The 15,642-nt window shown below is 40.3% G+C and overlaps 1 protein-coding gene across 1 annotated transcript in view; it reads left to right on the top strand.

Moving 5' to 3' along the window:
* ATP13A5 (ATPase 13A5) overlaps window positions 1-15,642 on the top strand; it is a 129,313-nt gene that overhangs the window by 78,500 nt on the left and 35,171 nt on the right. Inside the window, exons 13-19 of the mRNA XM_055307766.1 lie at window positions 2,535-2,596; window positions 4,229-4,379; window positions 7,106-7,192; window positions 7,857-8,013; window positions 9,971-10,088; window positions 13,694-13,818; window positions 14,599-14,759. Of these exons, the coding sequence (XP_055163741.1) occupies window positions 2,535-2,596; window positions 4,229-4,379; window positions 7,106-7,192; window positions 7,857-8,013; window positions 9,971-10,088; window positions 13,694-13,818; window positions 14,599-14,759 (861 nt within the window). The remainder of the gene's footprint in view (window positions 1-2,534; window positions 2,597-4,228; window positions 4,380-7,105; window positions 7,193-7,856; window positions 8,014-9,970; window positions 10,089-13,693; window positions 13,819-14,598; window positions 14,760-15,642) is intronic.

Here is a 15,642-nt window from a genome sequence, read left to right as displayed (position 1 = left end):
TGAAAGAGAATGGGAACAGCCCTACCATTTTTTTAAGAAGATGGGTTATATTTTCATAGGTGTGATTTATTTATTTCATCTGGTGTGATTGATTTATTTCATGGAGATAGGACAGAGATGGGAAGCTATCTGGGGACATTGTCTTAGGCAAGGATGGCAAGAATGGAGACTAGAGGACCAGCTTGAGCGATACCATGAGTAGACTTGATGAGTCTTGGCCCCCAGCTGGAAGTAGAAAAGCTCTAAGATTATTTCCATTATATTCTTGTTAAATTTCCTTTCCTCAATCCCACTCATCAGGAACCACTAGGGTTAAATTAACAGTAACTTCCTTTTAGTTTTAGGGCCAGAGAACCACCCCTGGGAAGTTTTCTGGTAGAGATTTCCAATACTTACCCAGGAACCTCACTAGTGTCTATAATATAGGAGGGAGATTTAGAAAATATGTTCATTACAGATTCATCTGTTTCTAAAGCTAATTTTTCCAGAGAGTGGTATTTTACATCTCCTGTAAAGCTTTTTCCTCCACATCCTCATGTGTTCCTTCGCCAGAACGACTGAGGGACTGTACACATGGCCAAACCCCAGTGGCTCGACAGCATATAGTGCAAAGAACTCTGGATTAGGAGTTAGCAAAATGAGAAGTCAAATCCTGGATTTGGCACTAAGTTTCTGTGTGACCTTTTAAGAGAAGTTTGAACTCTAATGATCTCTAAGTGTCTTTCTAGTTTTCATATTGTAAAACTCTACCAATACGGTGTTGGAATAAAGCACCCCACAATTAATTGAAGCCCCATCTACTATTATTTCCATTTAGAAGACATTCACCACTGGGCTTCTGAGTCCGTTTGTTGTCATCTATTTCTACTTTATGTTGGTTTGTTATAAAATAAATTCTCTCTTTTCTATCTGCTCAACCCAAGCCTGGGCTAGTATTTATGCTAAGAAATTTGCTTTTTCCTTTTACAACTGCAACTGTAAGTTAGTTTTCTTTCTGTTCATGGCTAGTTTTATTATATAAGGATCATTTTCACATAGAGAAAATAGCACAGTCCTATTTCTGTTTTGTTGTGGTATCAGTTCTGCTTTCACGTTCAAAATATTGATACTTAAAAATATAACCTGATCATCAGGAAAATATTTCAGTTTGAATTAAGCTGCTAACTTCTTCTAAAGTGGAATAAGTCAAGAGGATTTGAAATCTAAGCACACAGGTTGAGACCCTTATAAAATACAGGAGAGAAATGAAACAAAGAGATTTTTGCTATTGTTCTTCAAGGAATAGCTCACACAATGCGTCTTAGCTTTCTATGAAGTCCAAATGAATTCATTAAACAGATCCCTTCATTCTTTAATTGGAAGTCGAGTATGAGTTTTGCCTTTCTGCATGCTTTGCAAAATTTATTTAACATTTGTCATCTGGTGGGAGACTCTAGACAGGATGGATTCTGGTTTTTTCTCTTCAACCTACAGGCCACTGAACCTCAAGGCTATTCATTTCACCTCTAACCTGAGAAGCTCCTTTCCCTATTTACTCGGTTATAAGAATTGGAAGCAATGGAAGCACTTCATTGTAAAGCATTATGCAGATTTAATGTCCTGTAATGACAGAAATGTCATCTGATAGAAAACTAGAAAATTCAGTGTCTTATACAGAAATGACTTTGAAGAGTGATGACAGAGAGCTGGATGTCAGTATTGAAAAGAGATACACCCCAGCGCTTGGTAATACTCTGCTTAGCCTTGACAGTGCTGAAGTAGTAGGGCTTTGTGCTTATTGGGGGCATTGACTTCTTGCATAAAGACATGGGAGTCTGTAATTAATGGTGTACTTGAAGCAATGAGCAAATTCAAAGTGCTGTGACAGTACTCAGTTCCATGTTGCTTTCTCTGTTACATTATGTGACAAATACTTATAATACAGCAAATCAAATCTCCCGACCATTTTCCTCTTGATCTAACAATAAAACTCATTCATGGGCATTAATGAATATTTATTATTAGCACTTCATTTCTTTCTAAATTCTCAAAGCCCTTTATCAACATTTCATTATCAATCTGGATGGTCACCATGTCACCCATATTTTAGAAAATTGCTGTGGACCAGATGGCAGACTATGAAATAAATAGTCTTGAAAAGAAAGAAAAATTCTGAGCTCTGTTTTAGAAAGACTGCAGGTGCCAACTGAAAAGTCAAATTCACACTGGTTCTTATTGGATTTCCATTCACTGAACGCCTCTCATTTAACAACAGCAAGTGCAACAGTAAACATACAAAAACAAAACACTAGCATTTAATTGTAATGACTAGTATCTAGAGTCATTTAATTATCAACATAGGCTTTTGGGGAATCATTTGTCACTTGCTGAATCTTTCCTTCAGGTACCCTTCTCTGATTTAAAGTTTGATGCTTACAAACAAGGGCTTTGGACAACTAGATCTACTTTAATTTCTTGGGAGCTTGTTTTGTTTAAATCATGCTGTAATTAAAAGAACTAAATAATATGTTAACACTAATTCTAATTTCTTCCAGACTGGCACTCTTACAGAAGATGGGCTGGACCTCTGGGGGGTGGTCCCAACTGCTGACAACTGGTAGGCACTTTGGTAAAGATGGAATGTGGGATTGTGTGGCTACTTTGGTATTACTCAGATCCATCTGAGGGATGAATGTCACATAAAATATATATGATAATTTACTAGAACTAGTTTCCAGTTATTCTAACTTATTAAATGAGTTCTAAGTTCAGAATCAGACAGGGAAAGTAGGCCTTCAAACTCCACATGAAAAATAAAATGAGCTGGATGAGTAGGGAGCTGAATGAATAAAATAAAAGAGCAAGGAGTGAAATAAGAACCCTGCTTAATTAAAAACTGCAAAGACTCACTGGGGACTAGTGAGCTGGGGGTGGGGGGTGTCCAAAAAGGAAAAGCTCCATCCCCAACCTCATGGAGCTCATATCTCATGTGAAAAAAAGGGCACAAACCCACCCACCTTCTATGTACAATATGAGCTGTGGAAAGGGCTATGATTAAGGCACACATATCAGAATCGAGAAGAAAGAGTAGTGATAGCTTGATATAACACAGTCCTGAATTTTAGAATAACATAGTAGATAAAAGGTACAAATTAATTTTGAAAATGAATGGAATGAGGAGAACCACCTGACAGAGATACCACCTGAGATAGAATCTTGAAGCATGTGTGGCTAGAATTTTTATAGATATGGGCTAAAAGCTGGCCATGGGAGGGGAGAAGGCGATCACAGAGATACAACCCCAGAATGCAGCTAAAGACAGAAGAGCCTTAGCTCCCTTCACTGCAGGACTGAGGTATGCCTTCTCAATCCAAGCGCAGATGCCTTGGCTCTTAAACTCTGGATACTCCTAACAGTGATTGAAGCTCTGTCATTGAAGGATTCATGCAGGGACTCCCCGAAACAGTGATGGGACCAAACGCAATCCTGGAACATGATAACATCAGACAGGCAGTGTGGCATTGCAGAAGACACTTGGGTTCAACCCTACTCATGGTGGTTCAGCTCCTGGTTGCTCAGACGGCCAGGCCAGGCTTTTGTCCAGACAGGCACTGTGTTGTCCTCTATTGGCCAGATCAGTGAAAAGGGAATAGAATGTTTGCAGCTTTCACCTCTCTTTTCCTTCCCTTCCCCTAAGTAAGCTTTAAGTGTGTAGAAACAACTGGACACAATTACTATTTGGCTGTAAGATGGGAGGAGAGGAAAGTAAACCCAGTCAGTCTACTGTCGTAGAGGAAAATGGGCTTCAGATGTTGGATATACATGCTAGGGGTTTCAGGGAATAGGGCAAAGGGCAAAGGGCGGAGTCATGAGAAGTATTTCAGAGTCTAGGTGTGCTTCTACTTGAAGGGATAAGAAACCAGCAGGCAGTCTTCCTTTCTAACTCCACTACTACACTGGCCCAGAGACTTCTTACAAGGGGGTGTGGTTTCTAGAGCCCACTCTGCAGAGCTTGCAGGTGTCAGTCAGAGCCTTCAACCTACTACGTAGACGCTGGCTTCAAGTAATCTGACAGAGGTCTCTGTGCTTATATCCAAGCACTCCAACTTTATTATATAGGGTATGAGGAGCTCTGGAAGGATTTGGACATAAGGGTTAAGTATTATTGAAACTCTATGTTGGTAAGCTTTCAGAATGTGTGAAATGATTTTGTCAAAAACCCTCACTTATTAATCATCTTCTATGCCAGTTTTCAGGAAGTCCATAGCTTTGCCTCAGGCAAAGATTTGCCGTGGAGCCCTCTGTGTGCTGCCATGGCCAGTTGCCACTCTCTGATCCTTCTCAATGGGACCATCCAGGGAGACCCACTGGACCTCAAAATGTTTGAGGGCACTGCCTGGGTAAGGCAACAGCTTTTTGGTTTGACTCAATGAGAAAAACTTAAAGAAATCATTACTGGGACTGGTAAACTTTTTCTAACTTTGGTTGAAACCCAGGGATTTATAACACTATGTGGATGAATGCCTAACTCTACCTGAATTTCCCAACCTCTGCTTCAAAAAACTCTATCAATGAGTGCAACATGAAATAGGGTTCCATGATCAAATAATTTTGAGAACTGCTGTTTTAAGACAGTAAAATTGATTTAACTGTAGGATTTCTTTTTTTTAAAGATTTTATTGATTTATTCATGAGAGACACAGAGAGAGGCAGAGACACAGGCAGAGGGAGAAGCAGGCTCATTGCAGGACTCGATCCCAGGACTCCAGGATCAAGCCCTGGGCCAAAGGGAGGCACTCAACCACTGAGCCACCAGGCGTCCCTATAGGATTTTTTTTATATACTGTGATACACTGTGAATATTTAAGAAGGAGTATGGTATGTAGCAATTACCAAACCTACTTGACCAAAAAACCTAGACAGGCCAAAACATGGTACAAGTAACCTCTGTAACACCCTCAGAGAAACAGTAGTCTAAGGCAGTGCCATCCAGCATAACAGCCATTAGTCACATGTAGCTATCAACTACTTGAATTGTGGCTATGCAACCGAGCTAAATTTTCAATTTTGTTCACATTAACTAATTTAAATGTAAATGGCCACAAGTGGCTGATAGCTACTGTATTAGACAGTATAGGTCTAGACACCAAACTGAAGTCCCCCAGTCCAATTGGTTTAGTTTTCTGAGTTGAGAATGAAGAGTGCCTAGTGATATTAGAAGAGTTGAAGACTATAAAACATTCCTGGTGGCTGTCATGACATGGTGGCGGACCTCTCGACTCCACCACTTTCTAGCTGTGTGACCCCAAATCCAGAACCAGGACTCTGAGTCTATTACCTCATATGTGCATTTGTGATAATGATACCTCATATACAGACTTGTGGTAAGCATTGAACCTATGAGCCTACAGGGCCTGCTTGCATTATAAAGTGCCCAACAAGTGGGGGGAGGCACTCATTCATTCACTAACTATTTAATTCATTACATTATTCTGCTCTCAAAAAAAAAAAACACACACACACGTTTTAAAGCTACTGACAATGATACATCAACTGCAGGACAACATCTAAACAGAATGGTAAAGAGAGGAAAACAAATGATTGCAGGGACATGAAATACATCTCACAAAAAGGCTAATTTAAAGATGAATAGTGGCAAAGTTGTAGTTTTCTAGAAGCCAAAGTAATGAAAGAGGAGTCCTGTAAACAGGGAAATTTCTGATATCAGTAAGTGAAAATTCTAGCATTTGCTGTGGAGAAATTTCTGACATAAAGACAAAGCAGTAATCACTTTCCTGCATCTTAATGGAGAGGAATCAGCATAATCATTACAAACAATGTCCTTACCAGCATCATTAACGTTGACATAATGATGAGCTGCTTAGAGTAATTATTACTATATGTGACTTTGATCCTGGTTCTGACAGTGCCTCTTCTCCATTGGGGGTGGGGGGTGGAGTTTCTTCTATTTGTACAAATAATGTACAAGTTGGGGTCTTGCATAAGAACATAAATCTTGTATTAGCTCTGTAAGGACTGTCTTTAAGAACAGGGGTATCCACCCCAAACAAAGCATGAAAGTGCAAGATGATTCACTGAGTTTAAAGCTAGGTGAAGGGGCAGCCAGGTGGCCCAGCAGTTTAGGGCTGCCTGCAGCCCAGGATATGATCCTGGAGACCGGGGATCGAGTCCCCACATCAGGCCCCCTGCACGGAGCCTGCTTCTCCATCTGCCTGTGTCTCTGCCTCTCTCTCTCTCTCTCTCTCTCTCTGTATCTCTATGAATAAATAAATAAAATCTTAAAAAAAAAATAAAGCTGGGTGAAAAAGTCTCCAGTTAAATATCCTTTGGTTTTAGTCGCCTTTCATGAAACATAAGGGGTGGTGGGGGGAATGCCCTTGAAGACTCTAAGGGTTTTAGCGATAGAAGTGATATTAGAATATTTTTCAGAAGAAATTTGAGATCTGGAGAAATGGAGTAATGTCCCCAAGGTTATAAACAAGTAACTGATAAGAGCAGAAGCCAAATGTTGCCTCCTATTTTCTGATTTGCATATCTGATGGCCTTTCCCATGTTTTCTGTTAATATTGGTTTCTCAGATATATAATTTATACTGTTGTAACATCCAAGGAATGCAAACCATTTTCAGATATGCTTTCTAATTTGCTAGCAGCTAACTTGCTGATTCTGTAGCTAACCAATTAGGTATAGTAACATAGATATAGAATAAGAAATAATTCCATGTTTATCTCAAGACCCAATCCTAACTCATCTGAGGGCTAATGTGCTCAGCTATATTGGAGAGTAGATCTCTACTTAAACTCACCTCCAGTTACTAGACGATACCATTCAAGAAGAGCCATTGGCCTGTTACTAGCATTTCTTCCACCAATTACTATTTAAATTATAGTCACAATATTTCTGACTTTTTGACATTCTACAATAAGGTTTTTAATATAAATCCACATAATAGAAATTTGACAATGATGGTATTCGGATAATGGTCTAGAAGAGAAAATATGTGAAAGGGGCTTTGAAGAGACTCTGAGTGCTATGCAAATGAGAGGTATTTCTTCCTTATTATTTTTCTCTAAGGAATCTTATGGATGTTTTCATTTTAAAACAGATAATGGAAGATTGCAGTGCAGACTACTGCAAATTTGGGATGTTAGATTCAAACACCATAATAAAACCAGGACCAAAAGCCAGTTGGGTATGATTTGCTTTTTTAAATCAGATGGCTCTTTCTCCTTGAAACTGGTAAATCTCCCCTGACTTTCACAGATTTTTAAATTCCTATTATTTTGCCTTACCCTAACAGTGTCCATAGGTTTGCTCATTCCTTCATTGCTGAATCTATCCTTTAATTTATTCATGAATCTGTCCTTTAATTTATTCAAACACTCATGGAGTGCCTAAGTATGTTAGATCACTATACTAGGAGGTGCTAAAGGATAGTGTGATTTCAGAGCTAGACATGTTGGGCTCTGTGTGGGAGGATCACATGGGTAGGTAGAAAAATCCATATAGGTGCAAATAAGTGCAAGACAATGTGCCAAGTGCTATAATAAAGGCTGAAGAAAAAGCTGCAGGAGTCCAGAGGTGGGAGAGAGGAGCACCACAGAGAGAGTGACCTATGAACTCTGCCTGGAAGATAATTAGGATTTCTCCAAGCAGCCATGGGGAATAGCTTTGCAGACTGAATGACCTGATAAAGGAATCGCCTTAGAGATGGGCAGAAAAATATCAATATTGTGACATACACCACTTCATGATCTCGCTGGGTTTGTTGCAGAGCAAACCCTGTTTTTTGGTATGCACCTGGTAAGTCTCACTCACAAGCACCTTAAGCCCCCCCTTTCTTGGTGCTCTCGCAGAGTCCTATAGAAGCCATAGCCATCTTGCGCCAGTTTCCGTTTTCCTCAAGCCTGCAGAGGATGTCTGTGGTCGCTCAGCTGGCGGGGGAGGATCACTTCCATGTCTATGTGAAGGGTGCCCCGGAGATGCTGGCCAAGTTCTGCAAGTCTGAAACAGGTACTAATTTAGTTGACCCTGTTCTCTTTCAGGAGCTTAAATATTTTAGAAGCCCAAATATACAAAGCACACAAGTCTAAATCCATGAATGTGGACATGATTGATTTCTCAGTGAGTGAGAAATGGGCCCGGTAGATCTGATAGGGTGGAAGTGGGAATTTCAAGGTAGAAAGGCAGAGAGTAAATATCTGACTTTGGTCCATCCAGAAAAGTCGAACCACAATGGGGTCTCCGGGAAGGAGATGTGAAGCAAACATCAGGAGCCAGAACAGGAAGCTATGTAAGGGTCACCCAGAAGGGCAAGAATGAAGAGTATGCACTGGGAACCAATGGGACAGGTCTGGACCCTGCACTCATCCAGCAGCTGGGGCGCTCCACCCGTCACCTCTGGGGGCTGGCACCACCTAAAAAGCCTTGTGCATGCAGAGCAATGGAAAGAGAATATAGACAAGATAAATCTTTTAGAAAAAAAAGTGATTAAATTAGACGGTATTAGAGCAATGTAATTGATCATTTTCACAGCAATTTCATCTTTTAGGGCCAGATTTTGAGCTGATTTGTATTGTTTCTTAGTCTTATAAACATATGCACCCTCTAAGCAGCAGCCCAGATTTGTAAGAATATTGTTGCATTCAAATGAGTTCATTTAGATAAAATTGGTCTTTTTCTCCTGATTTTCATCTATATTCTTCTTATGATTGCTGATAGCCATCAACTTGTGCACACAATTCTAGATTTGGCAAATGATTGCTTTAACTTCTTCCTCTACTTAGAGCCATTTTTACCTTAGAATCGGCCCCTTTTTTTCTGACTTTGATCGTTCTCAGAACTCCCATTACCTCTATCACTCTATCCTTCACAGACTGATGGCCTATATTTTCCTGTTTAATTTTTTTTCAGCCTCACAGATACAAGTGAGTATCTTCTTGATATTTCAACTGGTGACTATTGCTCCTGCTCTATTGTAAGGATATGGGCCTGCCACTTCTCACCTCTCATCCTTCTGGTAGCACTTCCAATTCTTCTCATTGTCCTTACCTCAGATCTTTGACATATGCTAATAATGACTGCAGTGATTTCCGCCCGGTATTTAATAGAGAGCTAGGAGCTTCCTTGATCCCCACCTCCTGGAACATTTTAGAATTACAGAAAGTCTGAGTGGAATGGGGACACAGAGTTCTTCTCTTTCTCATTCTATTGAGGTATGGAAGACAGACCTAATAAGCCCAAGAAATCAAGTTGGTAGTAGAATAGAGACTAAAAATCAGGTGTTTTGCTACCTAAGCCACTATATACTTCCATTATGCTGTGCTTCCTTTTAATACCCTTATAGGCATTCTACAAACCATAAAGATTTTATAAATATTTTAATATTACTTATGACCACTATGCCAAAATACACAAATGTCGGCATTGTATCACCTATCATCTAAAGCAGGGATTGGCAAGCTTCTCTGCAAAGAGCCAGGTAGAAAATATTTTAGGTTTTACAGGCCACCATGATATCTGTCTTAAGTGCTCAACCTTGCCACTGTGACCCCAAAGCAGTCATAGATGGTAAACAAATGGGCATGGCTGCATTTCAATAAAACTTTATTTACAAAAACACGCAATTGGCCAGATTTGGCCTGTAGTATGCTGACTCCTGATCTAGAGGATCAGCTGTTTTCCTCATTTTATCCATGTAGACACAGTCCTAAGGCCAGTCCTTATTAAACCCAGCTAGTGGATTTGACACCCAGTTGATGCCAGTGCATCTCTGGCATTTATTTCTGTCAGAATAATAAAAGCACACTGATGAAGTTGTTTGTGTCTTTTAGATGGAGCTATAGTTTTTCTATCAAAGTATTTTTGGAGTTTTAAAACAAGGTACAGTGTAGGGATCCCAGAGTCTAGCTTAGGAGCTAGGCAGCCTTCAACATGACCTTACCTTTACCTCTTTCCTCTCACCTGACAGTGCCAAAGGATTTTCCACAGAAACTGAGGAGTTATACAATACAAGGTTTCCGTGTCATTGCCCTCGCCCATAAAGCCTTGAAGATAGAGAAGCTTTCGGAAGTACAGAATTTAGCCCGGTAAGGAAATCAGAAATCAGCACTAAGGCAGGTTATGTGTGCACCAAGTAAATGAATACTGGAGATGGACAGGACAGTTCAAATCACAAGAAGCCTCCTGGAGATGAAGACTCGTCTCATCCAATCCCCCAGTTTGGAGATGGACAACTGTAAACCACACTGGGGAAGACTTGCTCAGGTCACAATGATTGTTGGTGATAGAACAAGGATGGCAGTGCAGATTTCCTGACTCCCAGATGTCAGTGAGCTATCTCTGCCCTGCATCCAATCATCCCAACAAAAATAATCAATATTCCTTCAACCACATTATGTGGCTGACTGACTTGGGGTTCCCACATACAAAGAGATTAAAAGAAGGATACGATGGGCAATGTGACAGACCTCCAGCATCCTTCAGATTACTTCTTTCAGCGCTCAATAGTAACCTTCCTCAGATCTGGAGAGGTAGTGAGTGCAGGCTGAGTTACACAAAATAGAACTCAGTATTCTTAATTATATTAAGGGTATAAATTGTCCTTAGTAGAGGATGATCTGTGAATTCTTGTTTCTTTTAATGTTTCTCAGTTTTTAAAGGTTATTTTTGAATTGTCTAAGACAAAAGAGTAGTGAGATACTGTGGAGCATTGAATAACAAGTTGTCTATGCATTATTATCTTTGATTTTGTGTCACTGATAGAGACCTTCACTTACACACAATTAGCACCTTTGCATAAGATGTGGATATCCTTGGCTCAGTGTAACTATTTACAACCTCTGCCCATCTGCTCTAGTGGAATCATTGTCCCTTCCTTACCCTGTTCTATTTCCCTCATCTCTAAAGTATAGGATTGGATGATCTTTAAGGACGCTTTCAGCCATGAAATTTTAATCTTCTAAATAGAATCACAAAGCTCATTTTGAAATAGATGAATGACACTCTCAGATTTAACATTCAAGGTGTTAGCTATTCTTGAGCAAGCATGAAGACCCATAACACATAGGATTTTGTAATTTTTCAAGACAAAAATCTAATAACAAAAGCCAGGTATATGTGTGAAGAAAAAATTTATGTAGCTAGACAAGGAGGATAGCCACCAACCTGCTGCCACATAGTAGTGCAGCTTGTGATGTTCTCATTTAAAGGCCTCTAGTAGGCACCTGGGTGGCTCAGCAGTTGAGCGTCTGCCTTTGGTTCAGGTTGTGATCCCAGAGTCCTGGGATCGAGTGCCACATCAGGCTCCCTACAGGGAAGCCTGCTTCTCCCTCTGCCTGTGTCTCTGCCTCTGTGTGTGTGTGTGTGTCTCTCATGAATAAATAAATAAAATCTTTCTTAAAAAGTTACTAGACATTATTATAAATATAACAAAGTGATGTGTTAGATTTCCAACCATCTCAGATTTTCCTAGAGAGTAGCAGGAGCCTATTATGCTTCTTAAAATTTAGTTATTGTTTTCAAGCAGAGAAAAGGAAAACACTTTGAGTTTTATTAGAATCAAATTATATTTAGCAAAGTTTCCCAATCAGGAAAATCAAAAACTTCTTAAAAGCTGGTATCATAAAAGGGAAATAGAAGAGTTTCATTTGTTTTTAGAAAATAAACATCCCAAACTAGAAAATAGAAGAAATACTTTATCAAAATTCTCCATTTTGTTGGTTTAGCAAATTTCTATCGAGCTTGACTCTGTGAGATGCTCTTCAAGACACTGAAGATTCAGAAGCGAATAAAATAAAACCTTTGCCCTCAGAAGCTTATTCCTAAATTGGGAAGATAGATAATAATGCCCTTTTACATGAGGTGATCAGTGAGTCCTCTGGAAAGTGACATTTGAACAGAAATATGTGTAAAGTAAGGGAGCAAAGCATATGAGTATGCAGAGGAAGAACATTGCAGGCAATAGGAATAGTGAACACAGAATTTTGCAGAGTAGCAAGAGGCTTAAGTGCCTGAATTGGTGAAAGAGAGGAAGAGTTGTAAAATAGAGACCAAAAACAGAATCAATTGGTGGGAAGGTTTCTGGATCTTTCTTTTAGTTCTAACTCATTAGAAAATATTAATCCAATTTATAATAGAAAGTCACGAAGATAAATGATGGGAATTTAACACATTCTGTATTGGGTAGATCTTTTGTAATATTCTCTGAGATTACTAAGGCAAGATTCATATCTAATTATCTGAGTATTCACCAAAGTGCCTACAATAAGGTCTAAAACAGACTAGTTATTTGATGAATGGAATTTTCATTCCATTGAATGAAGATGTAGTAACTTGTTCTCTGCTCCAGAGAGATGTTTCTTCACCATGTTCCCATCTAAGTGTGAGTTATATCTTTCATCAGGAAATCCAACCCTGACCTTTCTCTTAAAGAAGGTTTACTGACCACATGTTTATTTCCTCTCCCTCCCAAGTCCTACCAACATGATAGAAAAGAAACTATATCAAAGAAAACAAGACAAGTGATAAGTGCAGATGAGAGATTTCTATACATTTCTGTAAGAGGTAAAGTAGGTGGAGGGAGTGGCAGCTAAATCAGCAGGTGGAAGAAGCATAGTCTACACCATGTCAGAGAGAGAAATAGCAGAAGACAGAAGTTGCTTCACCCCATGGAACCCGAGAGACTGAGGCTTGGCTCTGTCACATACTATGGAAGGTGGAGGTGGTGATGGGACCCAACATCAGGGTTGACTGACCATATGCATCAAGGTTAGATCCCTAGATCTCCCTCTCTTCCTGCAATCTTAACTCCTCTCTGGACAGAAAAAGGAAAAATGTGAGATTAAGAAAGAGATCTTGGCCCTCATGTTTACTATTTAAAAAGTCACCTTATTCCATTCCTGAAGAGAGGTCCCGCATAATGAATGTAACCCAATTAGACTTCGAGCTTCCAATTTTAAATTCTGAAAACTTTTCTCTTTTTTTTTTTTAATGTTTCATGGGACTCTGGATTTTCTTTCTTTTTTTTTTATTTATTTACGATAGTCATAGAGAGAGAGAGAGGCAGAGACACACAGGCAGAGGGAAAAGCAGGCTCCATGCACCGGGAGCCCGACGTGGGATTCGATCCCGGGTCTCCGGGATCGCGCCCTGGGCCAAAGGCAGGCGCCAAACCGCTGCGCCACCCAGGGATCCCATCTGAAAACTTTTCAAATGCTTGGCTGATGTCCTGTATTTTCTGGAGGTTACAGATGGAGGTGGAAATGAGTGATTCTATATGCAACTATTATCATAGTATCCCGTATGCAGTGCATACTTAATCAATGTCTAACTAAAATGATTATAAGGTAAAAAAAAGTCTTTGAAATAAAAAAAAGTATAATACAATTAACAAAAGTCTAAAAAACCAACAGAAGAGTTGGTAGATAAGTACATTTTTTAAAAAATGGTGTTGAAACTGGGAGAAGTTGCTAAAAGACATAGAAGTGGTTGCCTCTGGGAAGGAGAAGGGGTGGAGGGGTATGGAGAGAAGGACTATGGGTTTTTATCATAAGCTTTTGGGTTCTTTTTGATTTTGAAAACATATGCATGTATTACATTGATAAAACTTAGAAATAGTTTTAGAAGGAAGAAATAAAGTTCAGCTGTCAAGACTTTAATAAGCTTTAATACTGATTTTTTTCTGAATCCAAAGAGAGAAGGTGGAGTCAGAGTTGACATTTCTGGGACTTCTCATAATGGAGAATCGCTTGAAAAAGGAAACCAAACCAGTCTTGAAGGAACTGAGTGAAGCCCGCATCAGGATGGTGATGATTACTGGTGTGTGTTTCTGGAGGTCTGATATATTTAATGTATCTCAAGCCTCAGAAAAAGACCATATGAGCTGCATGGGTTCACGTGGCTCAGGTAGAAGGAAAAATCCTTAACTGTCATCTGTTACCTTGGGTTCCCATTACCAGGCATACGTGCATCAGCCTTGACATGTCCATGAGCTTTGGGGGCAGAGATCATACTTCATTGTCTATGTCTAATGCTGCCCTCTCCCTACCCAGGCTTAGCACAGTGCTAGTAGGCTCACAGTAAATGTTTAAACACAAGAGTAAATATGTGCTCATCAGAAGCCGCAGTGAGACTTCTGTGTAAAGACTGTTCAGACTCTGCTAGACTGTCCTCTAGGGCTGTGGGCAGGCATGGCATGTGCCGATCCAATCCAAGCATGGCCCAGCTTTCAGTGTTCTATTCTCTGTTGACTGCAATCCACATCCCCAGGATGGTTCCATGCTATCAGAGAACCATCATTTTACCTTCACCACTAAGTGCTTAACCATGTCTTTATTCATTTGTGCCTGTTTTGTAAATATGCAATGTTCAGGACATGATGCTATTGTGGGAGGGAGATACAGACATAGTTTTTGATCACTAGGGACAGATAGGCTTGGGCAAGAGGTGCTGCCAAATGGTAATAAAATAGGGCAGAAAGAGGGAAATGCCCCCCAAAGAGCACCAACAATGTGGTATAGCCACTCAGAGGAAGCAGGGCTCAATTCTGGCTGCCAAGAGATTTATACAGAAAGCAAGCTGACTCTCTTTGTCATCTAGGTGACAACCTTCAAACAGCCATCACTGTGGCAAAGAATTCCGAAATGATTCCTAGAGGAAGCCAAGTGATCCTTGTTGAAGCCAATGAACCAGAAGATTTTGTTCCTGCCTCTGTGACTTGGCAGCTGATCGAGAACCAAGAGAATGGATTGGGGAGGAATGTGAGCAAATGTTAGAAGGTCCTCAGTGGCCTGGCCTGATGACACACAGCCCTGGCCTCAGCAGCCTTCTCTCGGCATTGGAAGGCACCACAGTCAAAACCCCTCACAGCTGTCCAGAGTTCTGCAGTTTGAAAAGCATTTAGTGTTTCCACCAGCACTTCTCAGCCCTGGCTGCACAAAGAAATCACCTGGAAGAGGTTTCAAGCTTCCAGTGCCAAGGTTTTATTGATTAAATCCAAATCTCTGGGTTGGGAGCTGGCATCAGCCCTTCCTCCCCTAGATTCTGATGTGCAGTCATTGTTGAGAACCAATGATTTACATCCATATTTCCCATTTGATTTTTCCAGTTAGGCTATACAGCTGACAAATTGTTCATTTTGCAAATGAGAGAACTGAGGCCCAGCAAAGTAAGCTTGCCCAACACACACAACTGGCAAGTCGCAGAGCAGGAAATCAAATTTAAATTTGATTTAAATCTATCTGATGGCACCCAGATCCATGGGCATTAAGAATGCGCTGTGTCCATGACATGAGGTTAAGAGGTTTCAGGCTTCTCTACATAGCAAACTTCCTGTGCTTTTGTGAAGAAAATGGGTTGCAGCCTGACATCCCATCACTAAATGTGAAATTCTGCCTATGTGTGAATTCAAGGAGGTGGTCTTCCAGGCGATAAGTTATAAAATTCCCCTTCCTCCAGGCTGATAGCCCTTTGGCTTGTTAAGTGTAGAGTAGACCTTGTTCAGTATACAAGCTGCACAACTGTACAGAGTGACTTTGCCCCCACTTGGCTCAACCCCGTTGCATTGGCTATGAAGATGAAAGCTCTCTATGTTCTCTCTGAAATCACCAGAGATTTCTGGTGCTTATTTCCTTGCAAACTCAC

Source organism: Nyctereutes procyonoides, unplaced genomic scaffold (genome assembly GCF_905146905.1).
Source record: "Nyctereutes procyonoides isolate TBG_1078 unplaced genomic scaffold, NYPRO_anot_genome, whole genome shotgun sequence".
Classification (NCBI taxonomy): Eukaryota; Metazoa; Chordata; class Mammalia; order Carnivora; family Canidae; genus Nyctereutes; species Nyctereutes procyonoides.
Note: the sequence above shows the minus strand (reverse complement) of the source record. Positions and strands in the feature narration are given on the sequence as shown.